Raw genomic sequence first — 15,952 nt, 5'->3', positions numbered from 1 at the left:
CATGCTTGCCTCTCTTTCGTGCGTGTGTGTGTGCGATTGTATGCATGAGCGAGCTTTGAGCTGAAAGCTTCGCTGCTTTCATATGATTGCCGTCCTTGTTCTTCAAATGCACGTTTAAAGGCCAAGAATAAATTCGTTGCTGCTGCTGTCCTTGGCCCCGCTACTCTCCGGAGATCCACATACGCGCGCGCACACACACACACTATGCGAGGGCTTTCCGTCTTCTTCTACCTACGCCAACAACTTTTGCTACTCTTTACTGTGTTCCCGTTTGCGTGTTGGCCTACAGACCTAATTTTTTGCGTGCGTTGTGCGCGGCTCCGTGAATAGTTTTTCCCGAAAAATAAAAAATAAACCACAAACCAAATGAGAGGGAGAGTGCAAAATAGAGATTAAAGTGAAAGTAAATGGTGCGAAAAGAACTCTCAACAATCGAGCGCTAGTCTGTGTATAAAATAATTCTCCATGTGTCCATAACGGGAGTGGAGTGGACGGACTGTGTTGTGCCCCATCGTGCTGTGTTCGTCGGGTTCTCGCTGTGTGTTTTCTGCTGCTAATGTGCAATTTTTATGAAATTATCACAGAATGAGGCAAGGCGATAGATAGCGCTGTTGTTGTGTCATAGAATTGGAGCAGCAAGCAGCAACAAAAAATTAGCAGCTAGGCAGCAGCCTCCGCCCCCCCTCCGTAAAAGTAAACGCAACAACAAGTTCCCCTCTATATCTCTATCTGTGTTTGCCTGGTGCCTGTGTGTGTACCCACACAGAAAACTGTGCTGTGTGTGTTATAGGAATTGCAATTTATATGTACCGAGCTTTTCGCTTGTTGCGCGCGTGCGACGATTGTGCAAGAAGAGTTTCCTATTTCCCATTGCAATAATTTCATTCTCGCCTGTCCTCCGTTGTGTGTGCGTTCCTCCCAAAAACCAAAATTCGATGTGAGAAAGACCAGGCCAAAGAGGAAATAGGCGAAACAAGCCAGCGAATAGCAAGAGAATCGCGAGAACTGGCGCAGTAGCGCACAAAAAAAAGAACGAATAGTGAGAACAACACAAAAAAAATAAAATCGCAAATGCGTTCGGCGTCGCTGGCTGTGTGTGTGTGCGTGTCCGCGTCTGGGCCTGGTGTCTGTGTGAGGGGGGCGCAAAAAATATGCTAAAAAAGCTTTCGTCGTTGCCTCCGTTGTCGTCGTCGTCGTCGCAGCAGCAGCAGCAGCTGCTCGCACAGGCGGAAACTGTTGCTGCAGGCCGTGGCAGAACCAGAGCGAGAGAGGAAGAGATACACCGAGTGGAGAGGGAGTGAGCGAGAGATCGATCCGCCGAAAGGGAGACAGCATTATGAATCACACGCAAGCTTTGTTTTGCGAATTATAAATTCGCCTTCTCCACGAATTCCCATGTGAAGCGGAGGACCGACAACAAAATAGAGAGACACACAGAGGGAAAGAGAGAGAAACAAAAGCGAAAACCAACAAAAGTCCAAGACATAATAATAGAACTTTTGCTTTCGGTTCCAACTGGTTTTTGTATGCCCAAAGAGAGCTAAGGAGAGCGGGCGAGAGAGCGAGACCCAACCAGACAACAAAGAGGCGGCAGCTTCCAGCGCTGCTTCTTCTTCTTCTCTTCTCTGCGATCGTCTTGGAATCATAGCTGCAAACCGGGCGCATGCGCAGAAGCCAAAACGAAGGAACGAGAACGTGTCGCAGTCAGCGTCAACGTCAACGTCAGCTGCATGAAAGGTGAGTCCACGTCCCTCTTCCCCACTAGCTTCCTCTAGAACTCCAATCCCCTTCCCCCCCCTCCAAAGCTGTCCGTCTGTCAGGTCTTTTGTCTAGTTGGGCGAGAACCCGCACAGGGGTTGAATGGGATTGGTTAAGGGGGATCTCCGAACACGAAACCCAACGAAACGAATAAGAAATAACTCGAAAGTCGAATAAAGTTAATTAAAGTTACATACATAAATACATAAATACATACTTTACATATTCAAGTTTCGTCAGAGTGGGGGGATTACCAGTTTTTCGGTTTTATGAAGTGGAAAAGTGTTTCCAAAGGGGGGAAGAACCAGACACGAAAGTAATAACTAAAGTTAAATGGATCTTAACTTTGGGAACTGTCGGTAGAAGAGGGTCCCATTTCATGAGAAAAAACAAAAGAAAACACACAAGCTTTCTGGGGTGGGATTAACCCTAGGGTCGCCCATGGGAAGGGTTCGTTCTCGTTCTCCCTTTTTCAGACCCCTCCTACGGATCGGTTGAAGAGGGAGTCCCGTTAATTAGACACTTAATTCGGTTCAAATACATATTGATTAAATTCTTAATTCGAAGTGTCCTTCCCTGACATTGTCATAACTTAATTCATTATTAATGATCTGGGAACTAGGAGCTAGGAAAGAGGCTAAAGGACAAAAATACCAACTAAAAGCTCTGCCTTGTATTTGGGTCAAATGTATTTATATTTAATGATTAGCGTTACTATTTTGTCCCGTAAATTTCGTAATATATGTATTCCTTTGGAAAAGGGTTTCAAACATTCAGTTTGGGCAATAGAAAGAAATCTCGCAGAAAGCTCACAGGCAAAAGCTCGCAAAGCTTTGGGCTGTAAAGAGTTGACCTTGACATGCTTTCGAATACAGTTGGGTTTGTCCTTGACCTACATATACACATGCACGCATTGCACAGAAGAACATGACCTTCAACTTGACCTTGCGTTGTCTGGCTCCGGTACAATGCATATTTCCTGATTTCTGATTTGTGTTTTTTTTTTTTGTTTTTGCAGGTTCTTTTAAGTGTAAGAAATTATACAAATAATTCTACTACCGTTACCTGCCACCAATCACCAATCCAGCAACAATACACATCACAACGAAACGTACAAAAATAAAAGTTATACCATATATACTAGATATATAGAAAGAATATACCCACCCCCCTTTATAAGATGGACACCTTCAATGTACCTTTGCTGGCGGAGAGCACCAGCAGCAGCAGCAACTATGCGACAGCAGCAGTCACAGAGGCCACAACAAGCAGCAGCCATCATCATCACCTGCAGCAGCAGCAGCATCAACAGCAGCAACAGCAACAGCAGCAGCAGCAACAGCAACAACATCTCATGGCCCACCATCACAAGGATCAAATGCTGGCGGCGGGAAGTAGCCCCATGCTGCCGTTCCTCAGCTATTCGCAGCTGCAGCTGCAGCAAAAGGATAATCCTGCCACCAGCAGCAGCAATGGCGCAACTGCAGCATCCGACGGAGCAGAGGCAGCAGCGGCAGCAATAGCCACAGATAACTTTGATGGCAGCCAATTGGATGGTGGCATCTCTCTGAGCGGCCTCTGCGATCGCTTCTTTGTGGCCAGTCCCAATCCCCATAGCAATAGCAACATGATCCTAATGGGCTCCACCACTCCAACAACCACAACAACCACCCAAAACAACAGCATCAACCACAACCACAACAACAACAACAACAACAATTTGGAGGCTAAAAACGGAACCAGCCACACAGGTGGGGGGGCTCCGCAATCGGGGCAGAGAAGCGGAGGATCAGTCATCATCCAGTCGGTGACCGTTCCCTCATTTGCCAACATCCTGTTCTCCCACCGAACATCCCAGGGCACAGCCAATGAATGCATCGATCCGTCGCTGCTGCAGAAATCCACGCTGTCCAGCAGCTCCATCATAGAGTACCATCAGCTGAAGCCCCTGGCAGCGAGTGCCACCAATTCGGGGTCCGTTTCCACCACCAATTTCCTGTCCTCGAACACCGTTCAGCTGTTGGACTTCGATGTGCAAGGCACATCCAAGGATGATAGCCACATAAGCACCACCACAACCATCGCAGGAGTGGGAATAGGTTCGGGATCAGGATCGGGATCGGGCTCGGGATCCGGTTCGGGTGCAGCAACAACAACAACAACAATCACTGCCAATCAGACAAGAAGCTCGTTGCACAGCATCGAGGAATTGGCTGCCAGCTCCTGTGCTGCACCCAAAGCCACCCAATCAACCCACGGGAATGGGAACGAGAACCACAGTACAACGCATCAGCAGCAACAGCAACAGCAGCAGCAACACATGCAACAAAGTGGCAACCACAGTGGATCCAATCTCAGCTCCGATGATGAGTCCGTTTCGGAGGATGAGTTCGGCCTGGAAATCGATGATCACGGAGGTAAGTCCAGATCTAAGCTAATATTCTATATGCGATAATCCCCTTGATCCCCCCCCCCCCCCACTCCAATATTAAAGTGTTTTGGCAATATTCTGTTGCTCTGCGAAAGGTCTGCAGAGCTAATAAAAATTTCGGATTTCAGAAAAAAGGAAAAAGGATAAATACAAATGAAAAACAAAGGAAAATTTAATCAATTTGGAGTGATAATTAAATCAAATAAAGTGAAAATAAAACAAAGTAAAGTGATTAAAAATCATAAATAATATAAATAATAATAAATACAAAATAAAACTACGAATTCAACAGGACGGGGTTTTTTTTTAAAGTGTTAAAACTAAAATTATTAGTGTAAAATGTTTTGAAATATTCTATAAAATGTAGACTTTAATTTAGTGGATTTTTTTATTATTAAAAAAAGTTAAATTGTTAGTTGCTTATTTTTGAAGAGCCCTAAACTGGGGTTTGATTTCAAGAATATATATACAAAGGCTCGAGGCTTTCCACCGCTTGTATCTGGAGGTCACAGGACTCCCAGCAGATACTCTTAAAGTACTGCCAGACCACGAACACGTGGTTCGATCTTAAGATTCCCGATACTTCATATGATACGTATATGATGCATATCAATTGATAACCAAGATGTAATCTCTAGACGCATTTGTTTGGCATTCCATTTGAATCGAGTAAAACCTTGACAGTTTTCGCAAACTTGTCATTACACTACCCTCTAATGGCCTCCTCCTCCGCGCGACTCCAGTCGCTCGTCTCGGATCTCCAATCTTGAATCTTTTTGTGTGCCAAGTGCAATGCTAAGTTTAAGCATATGCATACCTACCCCGCCCTTCGCCCCTCGCCAGCGACTACCTCCTACCCCCTTAGGGGGCTCGCGACTCCATGCCGTAGGATGCAGCCATAAAAATCCATTGGAAATGTCTTAAAAAAAAAACAGAACAAAATGCAACTAACCTACTTTCTGGGTTTCCGATGTACGGGAAAAACGAAATTCGAATACCCTCTACAATACCTCCAGAAATATTATCAATCCAGCGGCAAACGTGACTGAAATCTACTTTAAAAAACCCTTGAGGTTTAAGCGTAAAGTATTTGTATTTTTATGTACATACAAATGATGAAATATCATCAGCAAAATGTTGTTGTATGTTCCATGCATTTTGCAATTGTACTTGATATGTTTCCGGCCGAATGTCTACTCCTTCCTCAGTCTTTCTTTCAATCAAAGGTACAGGCCTATATGTGCAGATGGGAATATGCGAATTAACAATTATTTCCATATAATTATGGCCCGATATTATATTTTAAATTTATGGAAATTCACCGACAAAAAAACCCGCAAAAGTGCAGCTTATTTTTAGCCAATTGTTATAATTTTTTATTTAACTATTATCTATTAATTTTATTCGAATTTTTTTTTAACGAACTCTCCCCCTTTTATTATTTTCTCTAAGAATAGAGTCTCTCTAACATTTTTTAACTATCTAAAAAGTATCTGGGCTAATGGAGTGGATAATGGAGTATATATATTTTTTTAATATAGGAAATAGGAAACAGTGGAGGTTTTTACATTTAATACATGTTTTTTTTATATTAGCAAAAAATGTTTATGCAAAAAGTCTTGAACGATTCGCAGAGTTTTTTGTTGTAATTTTGTAACCCAAGACCCAAAACTTATGTTTTCTTTACATGTTTTGATTAATATCTTTAAAATGTTGTTACATTTTGCGTCACGCCCGATTGGGAAGGGCCAATATACCCTCCACTCACTTGTAGGGTATCCGCAGAATGCAAATGCAGAAATATTCGCCTCAGAATCGTGATGTCAATGCGTGTTCGGCAATCAAATGAGGCAGACCAGACCGACAGACAGACCGACAGACAGACAGACAGACAGACCGACAGACAGACAGTCAGACAGATGCCTGCCAAATGTTGATGATGCACGCATACACATTTATACTGCCTGTATCTTTTTATATGTAAATGTATCTGTAAGTTGCAGTTGTTTGGCTGTTGTTGAGTCAGTGGTAAATGCATATATATGTGTGTGTTTTTATTGACATTCAGCAATGTCAGAAGAACCACCCTGCCCCAACCCCAACCCCAACCGCTCCTCCTTGGCAACCTTCAATCAAAAACAAAAACAAAACTAAAACCCGCAAAAGTGCAGCTTAAATTGTACACTCTTTCATCCTCAGAGACAGAGACGGAGACGGAGCGAAAGAGAGAGAGAGGGAAAATGGAGCAAGGTCAGTTTGGGGCATTAGAATTTGGGTCAAGCTCAGGCGTGAATTTGTTGTTGCAGCACAGCACAGCGCAGCACTCAATCGCGTCGCGTTGCATTGCGTTTTCTAATATTGGAGATTGGGCCCAAGGAGAAAAAACAAAAAGCGAAATTGCATAGAAATTTGAAGGTCATTGTGTGCATCAGCGCAGCGGCAGCGTGTTCGTTCTCTCTCTTTCCCTCTCTCTGTCTGTCTGTCTCTCTTTTACACACTCTCCGGTCTATGTAGCTGCTGCTCCTCTGCTGCTGTTCTGCCTCAGTTGCTTTTATTTCGCAGTCACCGCGTTGCCGTTGCCGCTGCCGTTGCCGCTGCTGCCGCCCGCCATTTGCCGGCTGACATTGACATAGATTGCCGCGTCGCTGCTGGCGTCGGCTGACGCTGCCTTGCGTCTATGGCTAGCGCCCCAAAGGATTTAAATGGGTCAAAGTCAGAGCCAGCGACGGCGACGGCAGCGACGGTAGCGGCAGCGGCAGCGGCAGCTTGTTGCATGGCAAAAATAAAATAGCAAAATGCAGCAAATTGGGGCACGGCATTGACAATGCATATAGAATGCATGTACATACATATGTATGTATGTAATCCATATACTGGTTCTATCGTCGAATGCACTGCAAGGTCGTGAAATTAATGCGAAGGCTGGCGCTGTCGTAGTTAGCCACACCAGACCCAGAGTCTGCCCCAAGGACCTTGCCACCCAATACACCCACCCACCCGCTTTGTGTGCGTGTGCGTGTGCCTGCTGTTGTTCTGTTCTGTTCTGCTACCTGTTCAAGGTCATTCTATATGCAAATTACGTCTGCCATTTTGTCTGATTCCCTCCCCTGGCGGCCTTGGGCCTTGGAGAAGGATTGCGAAGCGGCATTGGGGCAGGTTTACTCGCATACTCGTCATTTTTAAAGAAGGCTTGCTTCCATGAATTATGGCTTGACCTGACCCAGATGGCGATGGTTCTTAAAGCTCACAAAAAGGTCAAAAATAAGAGAAAGCGGGGATTTAAATTGGATTAAATCAATATTTAAGACGTACAATGTACGAGTGAGGATTGCAGACAGATCTGGCATTTATTTAGGTAATTAATCAACAATTATGTGCTTATTATGGCCTGAGATATTTCTGGGTTTCATATGGTTTGGCAAAGGGCATATGTAAGGCTAGGCTCGAGCCCTCTCCTGCAGCGATATTCAGGGGTCTTTAATGATTGCTCAGGCCTGGCTTTCGTGGGCGGCTCATTGTTGTATTCTTTTAGCAAAAACACTTGGCATACCTTGGTCAATCAATTAGCCAAGAATTTGGCCAAGCAAGCGTGGAAATCCCTCAAATTCTATCCTCCACTTTGGTCATTCACACTCGCTTTATTTGTATTTCTGTTTCTGTTTCGAATTCGAATTTGAATTCTAATTCTTTCTCACGGTAAAGGTTGCTAAACCGCAAGAGCTGTAATGGAACCGCACTCACAGACACACCGACACAACAAATAGGGGGGGGGGGGGGGGTGGTAAGGGGGGGCTTAGTCAAGCGATCACAAAACAGAAATCTTGTAAATGCAATCAAGGATGGAGCATTGAACAAAAGTGCATAGAAATATCAAGTTTTGGTCGCCGCCTGCCCTCAAGAACCATTCAATGGAAACAAACAATAACAATAACAATACCACGAAAAAACAACAACAACTGAACAATACTTGTGATAATGATAATGAAAGCAATTAAAGGAGGCGATAGGATGGATGGATGGATGGATGGTGCTGGTAAGGGGGCTTTCAAGGGGCGGGCGTGGGCCGTGGGTTGTGGGGTGTCGATTGTTGTTTGTTTTTTTGCGCTAATTGTTTAACTAAGTGAATAGTAATTAGGGGGGAGCGTGCGGCCTGGCAAAGGAATGTTTTTCCTTCAATGGAAACACACAGTTTAGTGTTTTTAAATGAGATTTTCTGGTCTGATGAATTGTTGAACTTTTGATGGGTTTTTCGTTGAAATTAGGTTGAATTACACAACCATGATTTTTCATGGACTTCATATATTTATATGTATAATATATGTACATGTTTGGGGCTTTCCGCTGGCTATAAATTCTTTGGAAGGACATCTGATAGATACATATGTAGGTATGCATCAAAAGTTGTATTGCTTTTTAGTTTTTTCAGAATTAATATTGGTTTACTGTGGATCTCTAACGCACCTTACTTTTCAAATTAATCAAAAGCTAGTATGAAGTATATTCTTTAGATATTCAGTTTTAACTTTCTTTCTTTCCCCATTAGCTTTGTGTAATAGCATTTTTCACGGTAGACCTCATCGGGAATTTCGTCCCCAATTTTCTGCACCAATTCATGTTTTATTCGGCTTTTGTATATTCCCAGCATGAAACCTTAATGGATTCAGTTCCTGAAAGGATCAAAAGCATACAAATGAGTCTTTCATTTAGCAGATATGGTCCCAAAACCAGAACAGATACCTTTTAATTGCTTATCATGCTTTTCGCATATTAATTATGAATTTCTGCGATGATCTTTGGCTTTTCTCTACAGCACGAAGAATTTGGTGTCTCTGTCAGCTTGGGTGTCAAATATCTTTTATCCTGCCACATATTTTTTGTGACCCTCAATGAGTTTTTAGACATATTTTTTTTTTTGTTAAGCTTTCATACGGCTTAAACTTAGTTTTTTTGCCCATTTTTCTTCTTTCCAAAAACAGCATAATTTCTCCCCTGCTTAAGGGGATATGTGAAGATTTCCAGTTGCCTTGAACCGGACTATAGTGTAGCAAAAATCCTACAAATAGCTCCTAAAACTGTGATATTTTTTTTGGTTTTTCTTGCAAATGCAAACATTGAACAAAAGTCGAACTGGCCGTAATGGCCGTTCACAGTGTGAACTTATTTAATAATAAACGTAAGAATAATAAAAATAATAATAGATTTTCTACTGGATCGCTTTAAAAAAGTGGTACAGCTATTGCAGGCCTTTAAAGATCCTGTGGAAGAGCTGCCACAGATGCCCTTTTCAATGTAAATACATCTTCTAAAAAACCTCTTCAACCCTATTTCAAAAAGCCATATTTTTCTCCATCTCAAAAAGTCTCTCCTCCGTGCATATGAAAATTCAATAAAAAAACATAATATTAGATATGTTTGTACCTCACCTGCCTAGCATTATACCATTAAAGCAGCGAGTTTGTATTTGTTTTATGTATTATGTATATTACAAATGTTTAATTGTTTTTTTTTTCTTCTTTATTTTCTTTTTGCATTGTTTAGTATTTTTTTTTGTTGCTTTGACCATTTTATTGTTGCTTTTCATGTACATTGTATTTGTTGTTAACCTTAGCTCGAATGAGAAAATGCCATTGAGAGTGTCTGGGCGAGACGGGACGGGACGGTGAGGGGAGGGGTGGGGTGGGGAGTCGTCGCTGTCTGCCTCCTCTTACAATCCCCTGCCGTCTGCCTCCCTTCTAGTGGAAAAGTGTGCTAATGGGTCGCCAGTTGACCCTGTGCCACTTTTCCCTCTGCTTGCAACGCCGTCGACGCCGGCAGCGCTGTTGTGCACTAATTTTGCAATATTCTACTAGTGGGATGGGATGGCATGGGGCATCGGGCATCGGGCAGAGAGAGAAAGAGAGAGAGAATGCGCATTGATTTTTAATTTTTTTGTTTTTGTTTAATTTTGTTTTTGCAGCAAAAGTTGATTCTCATTTGCTCTTGCTATCTCTGTTGCTCATCGGTATCGCTTCACCCTAGTGCATTATCGTGGGTGTGTGGGTCGGTGCCAGGGGTTGGGGTAGGGGTAGCGGGAACGCCCTGACCTAGTTGCATTCTCAGTTCTCAGGCATTATTCTCGATTCTATTTTCTTATATTTTTTTTTTATTTATTTAGTAATTGCTTAATGTACAATTCCACGACAACAATGCGTTAAAAGTAATATATTTAAAAATTAGAACAATAAATTAGTGTTCTATCCCCTGTAATTTCTATTATATAACAGTATTCAATTTGTGTTCTTTTTCTCTTTTCTTGATAAATACAAATAACAAATATCAAAATAAATTGATTTAATCTGAACTTAGAGATTTGTTCTTTCATTCGTTTCGTTTGCATGTTCATCATTCAATTATTTGTTAATAACGTAACTCGTTTAGTTTGGGACTTTTCCTTCTCTTCCGTTCTCCATCTCTCTCTTTGTCTCTGTCGCTGTTTCGTGGAATTGCGTTGTAATATTTACCACGAACATTAAAAGCGTGGCACAAGTAGACACCGACATCGCATATGTACTACAATGCGGCTCTCATTTTCCTTATCTATTCCTTATCGCTGCGTATACGTAATGTGGGATATTTATTGTTTCACTTTTGAATTACGTATACGTCATGTGTGCGGGGCCCCACTTCCACTGATAGGGTATAAAAAAAACTAAAAAAAAAAACCTAATAAATAAATACATACATAATTATACAGCGGAGTGGAAGGAAAATCAATACTTAACCCAAATTCGAATGATTTACAATTGATGGCCTTGATCGCTACTTAATTGATTTATTTGCCGAACAATCGATATGCTTTAATTGATCAAACAAACCGATAAGCAGAGTTTAAATTTAGATGGCAATTATTGTTGGAAATCTAAGCAAATTTTAAATTGTACTTTCTGAAACATTTTCAAGCTTTCAGTCAATTGAAAAACGCCACAAAAATTTCTATAAAATAAATAATATTCATAGAACTTGATGTTCTGCTTGGACCCCCTCAGGACCGACAGGACACTATGGCCGCCTGCTTGGATTGTGGAAGGACATTGATAGTCAATGATAGGCAACCTCCCTAGTCTCCCTCTCCTGGTCTCCAGCCCTCGATTCCCCTTCGAAATGAATTTCCCATGTAGCGCATTCAACGGTCGCCCAGGTTAAACCATTTTCAATCTTCCAGTCACAACTACACACACAAATAGTTTATTCTTAACAAAAAAAAAACGTTAAAATTTGTTTTGCCGCGCCACACACGAACACATTGGCCGAGCTTTTGCCGGCCCGCGAGCTTTTGCAGCGCGTGCATGTGTGTGTGTGTGTGTGTGTGGGATTGTGATGCGTGCCTGTGCCTGTACCTGTGTGCGTACGCGTGTGAGAGTGCTCGCTGCATAGTTGAGGGGCGCGCGCGTCAACTGCAAAGCGAAAAGCTAACTTTAAGCGATCCAATCCGATCCGATCCTCAAACACAGCAGAACAGAACGTAGACCAGAGATGGCGAAAGGAGATAAAGATACATACACATATGTACACATGTACATGCATGCAGAGATGATGCCCGTTCAGGCAGAAACTGGAAAAGCTCTCCAGCATAGCATGCAAGCAGTAGAGTGTAGGGGAGAGCAGTGCAAACTAATGAAAAAACACCAATACATGTGAGCTTTTTTCAACCAAAGCTCCAACAAATGGAAAACAGAAAGGGAAGGAGAGAGAGGGAGTGAGAGGGAAAGGGAGAAAACAAATACCGAAACAAGAAGAAGAACAAGAACAACTCTTGCAGTTTAGGTAAATGGGTCGGTCAACGTCAGCAGCGACGCCAGCAGAGCGGGCACAGAAAACGCACGATAGAGAGCGAGAACGAGAGAGAGAGAGAGAGTGCCCGAGAAAGAGACAGTGAGTTGTTTACACTTATCGCCCTTACCTTATCTACCATTCCCTGTTCACATTTCATTTCAATTCAATTGCATTTTGATACCCTCCCGAGGAGGGGTATTTCGAATTTTCATCAAAGCCAACTAGGCCTTCAGATTCTCAGATCGGAGCCGCAAAGATCGGATAACAATATCCCCGTAAATGGTTCTGAAACTCCCTTAAGTACGGCAGATATAAAGGGTATCTAGATCTTCGGCAGCATTTCTTTTTTGTTGCTTCATTACTTAATTCACAAAAAATGCTGTCCATTGCATTTTTTGTTGCTGTATTCCTCCAGGCCCCCCCCCCCCCCCCCCCCTATCCTCGCCCTCTTTCTTCCGTTTCACTTATTTTTGTTGGTTTTATTTGCATTTTTTTTGTATTTATGTACTTACTTATTTTTGTTTGTTTCAGCTCCCTTGCTTTTATTTGCTTTGTGAAATTGTTGCGGCAGGTCTTGACTGTTTTTTGTTTTTATTATTGCCTTTTGCGATGTTTTTCTGTACTCCCTCAGGCAGTACTTACTGCAAGGTGGAGCGTGGAGGAGGGGGTGTGTGCCCGGGTACTTATTTATGAAGCAATTATGTATATTTATGATTTTTTGAGTTGTAAATTTAAAATGCTTTCAAATGTTCAAATTGCTTTTGTCAAGAGAGGGTCAGAGGGGAAGGCTGAAGAGGCTTATTACCCAAGAGTCAAGAGCCAAGAGCCAAGAGCTGGGTGGTCTGTCGTATGTGTGGATTTTGGGTCTGGAAATCCCCAAAAGTAAAACAAGGGAATGGTTGGGCACCCCAGAAAATTGATTTCTCTCTTGCATCCAATTTTCTTTGAAGGATCGAGAGGAATATAGAATGTATTCAGTATGAATAATTAAGTATTAGATACAAAATTTACTTCTTTTTTCTAAATTAATTTTCTCGATGGAAAAAAAGAAGAAAAAAGAAACTCTTGATTTCAGTTTCCCATACCGGGAATTGAACCCGGCCCTCCCGGGTGAGAGCCGGATATCGACAATATGGGATTGACATTCATACAGGATATCCAGCTTTACAAAAATATACACGTGTACATAGATGTTTCTTTTCTGCTATTTCTTTGTCTATTTCCTTCCTTTGGTTTCGTTTCCTCTATTTCTTGCTCAAAAGATTTTCCAAAATATTTCCACCAGTCACGTGATTCGACACACAAGGTCGTAAATTTATTTTAAAAATATTCAATCATGTTGGAATCTAAATTTCGTAACATGAAAGACCTTTAAATAAATATCAAAATTTGTATACGAATTGTTATAGAAAATAACGAAATAATTTACACCCCGAATTATACCTATCTCTCTCTCTCTCCCTGTGTGTGTGTGTGTGGTGTGATGTAACCATGTTTTTTTTCTGTTGTTGTCACATACAATATTTAAATAAGCAAGAAATACTCGTATTTTGGGTGGAGGCAGGTGGGAGGTGGTCGGTCTGGGGTGCTTTTTTTTATATACAATATGTTTATTTATTTTTATAATTTGCTTACAATTTAAGGTGTTTCTTGTTGCTGTTTTTGGCGGTGTTTTGTTGTTGCTTTTTCCACTGTTCCCCCCCCGCCGCTCCATTCGCCTGCTGCTGCTTCTTTTCAGTTTCGTCTTATCTGCTGATACGAAACGAAGGCGACACGAAGTGCTTGAAGAGCCGAAGTGTGACCAAAGCTTTCAGTTTCGTTCGTTTCTTAGGCGGTCTAAGAGTGTGTGTGTGTGTGTGTGCGTGTGTGTGTGCTTCTGGCAGCCATCGTTGTTGTTGATTGTAGCTTTTGATAGCGCTGACCCACTTTGACTATTTGCATGGCCTACTGCACTTGGCCAAGTTTTTGTCTCGCTCTGTCACACACATGACCGAAAATGAGTGTTAGAGCGAGATGGATGGAAGCCTGCCCCCTTTGCCATCAACATATGGAATATTTCGATTTTTTTACTTACATTTGAAAAGGTGATAGTAGTACTCGTACACATTGTATATCCGAATAAGATTACTCCACACGCATTTTGCCTACATATACATACATCCATATATCTCTCTATAGTCGGCTCGCGATCTCCATCTCCCTCTCTCTGTCATACATATTTGTCGCAATCATTAGTTGGGAAATTTAGATCATGGCAGCAATATGACAAACACAAGACACGGGAAACCCTAACAAAACGGAAAATATGTTTAGACAGATGGAACAACTATTCAGATCAAATCTGAACCCTCTTCCACCGTAAGGTATATGTGTATATGTTTTATTGGAGTATGTAATTTGTGGCTTTAGCTTTTCACGCGCACTTACATAATACGCCTAGTGTCTGTCTGTCTGTCTGTCTGTCTGTCTGTCTGTCTGTGTGTCTACTGTTCAGACATTGCACACCAAAACATACTGAGCAAAAATTGCGTAAATTCGTTTTGTGCGTTCATTTTCGAAATCAATTTTTATTTCGTTTTTTGTAATTTGTAAAGTTTTATTCCATTTTGGCTTATTGGATTGGATTAATTGAAAAACGGAATGAGGAGAGTATTTTTGGGAAGTGCATGAATTCGCGAGGAACAATTTGTTGTATAGAATAAATGAAAGTAAAAATATAACACCAGTTATGATAATAATAAAAGGTATGTTTCCAACATACTTTGAATTTTTCAACTGGGAATCCGTAGGGATTCTACGCTTTGTGTGAATGTGAGAAATTAAGAGTCCATTTCATAAACATTCTCTTTTGTTTGTAGCTGTTTCTGCCAAAATTTAACTTATAAGCGCGATTAAAATTCTTTGGTTTATCCCTGAGCCCGTCTAACAGTGGCAAACCCTTCACTCGGCAAGCAAATTAATTAGTTTTGACATCGTTTAACTTTAACCCCAAAGTGGTTGACATCGTCATTGCCATTTTGTCATCATCATCATCGCTCTAGCCACCACCGTCACTCCTCTCCATTGTCAACCTGCATACATATTGTACGAGCTTGTATTTGTCCTTCACTCGAATTACAATTGCAGTGTACAAATAAAAATGTAAAAAATAATAAGATATTTCAATTGTTGTTGGTTTTATGACTTGCCTAAAGTTAAAGTTGATTAAAACCTTTAAGAGAGACCTTTTTATGGCTAAAACTTTGCTTTTGCTGTTTTTTAGCTGTTTGTTTTTGTTTGTGTGTTTTTTTGCAGTTTTTAATGTTGCATCAACACTTGATCTCAAAGGACACATGTGGTGCACTTGTTTCTTTCGGATACCCTTCTATGACCGACCCCCCGCCCCGCCCCGCTTTGTAAACTGGGTCAATGCAATTTGGGTCACCTAGATTTGATTACCAAACCAAGAGCCAAGAGCCAAGAGTCGTTCAGTGGTTCGGTTCACCCAAAGCCAAGCACAAGCCGAGTGCGCTCTCTATCCATATCTTTCTCTCTTTCTATATACTCTATGTGCATATATGTTCTACCTCTCTCTCTCTCACTCTCCTTCTGTGGGTGTAGATGTATATTATATACCTAGTACATGCTGCTGTAGCAAACAGCTGCGTGTGAGTGATGGGTGGACTGTGGAGGATGTGGAGGAGGAGGAGGACCAAAGTGGGGGTAAATGGAAATCAGAAAACATAAAACAGAGAACAGGGATGGGGTGTATACATATGCATCGGCAATGTGTATCACAAAAGTGTTGTTAAAGAGATAACGGATGCAATGAAGGAAGGAATGGCCGGAGAATGTGCCAATCAAATTGTTCTAGAAAGGATACAATCGCTCGATAGGGAAATGTCATTGAAATTGACAGCGAGGAGTTGGCAAAGAGGAAAATGAAACGATTCGAAGAAGAATAGACTCTAA

At 41.7% G+C, this 15,952-nt stretch overlaps 1 protein-coding gene across 1 annotated transcript in view; it reads left to right on the top strand.

The window, feature by feature from the left end:
- The first annotated feature begins 223 nt into the window (after nucleotides 1–223).
- LOC108152843 (nuclear hormone receptor FTZ-F1) overlaps nucleotides 224–15,952 on the top strand; it is a 42,595-nt gene continuing 26,866 nt past the window's right edge. Inside the window, exons 1-2 of the mRNA XM_017282451.2 lie at nucleotides 224–1,737; nucleotides 2,777–4,175. Coding sequence (XP_017137940.1) covers nucleotides 2,939–4,175 — 1,237 coding nt within the window. The 5' untranslated portion in view covers nucleotides 224–1,737; nucleotides 2,777–2,938. The remainder of the gene's footprint in view (nucleotides 1,738–2,776; nucleotides 4,176–15,952) is intronic.

The sequence above is a fragment of the Drosophila miranda genome, chromosome XR (genome assembly GCF_003369915.1).
Source record: "Drosophila miranda strain MSH22 chromosome XR, D.miranda_PacBio2.1, whole genome shotgun sequence".
In the NCBI taxonomy this organism is placed as follows: domain Eukaryota; kingdom Metazoa; phylum Arthropoda; class Insecta; order Diptera; family Drosophilidae; genus Drosophila; species Drosophila miranda.
This window is presented reverse-complemented; position numbering and strand designations above follow the sequence as displayed.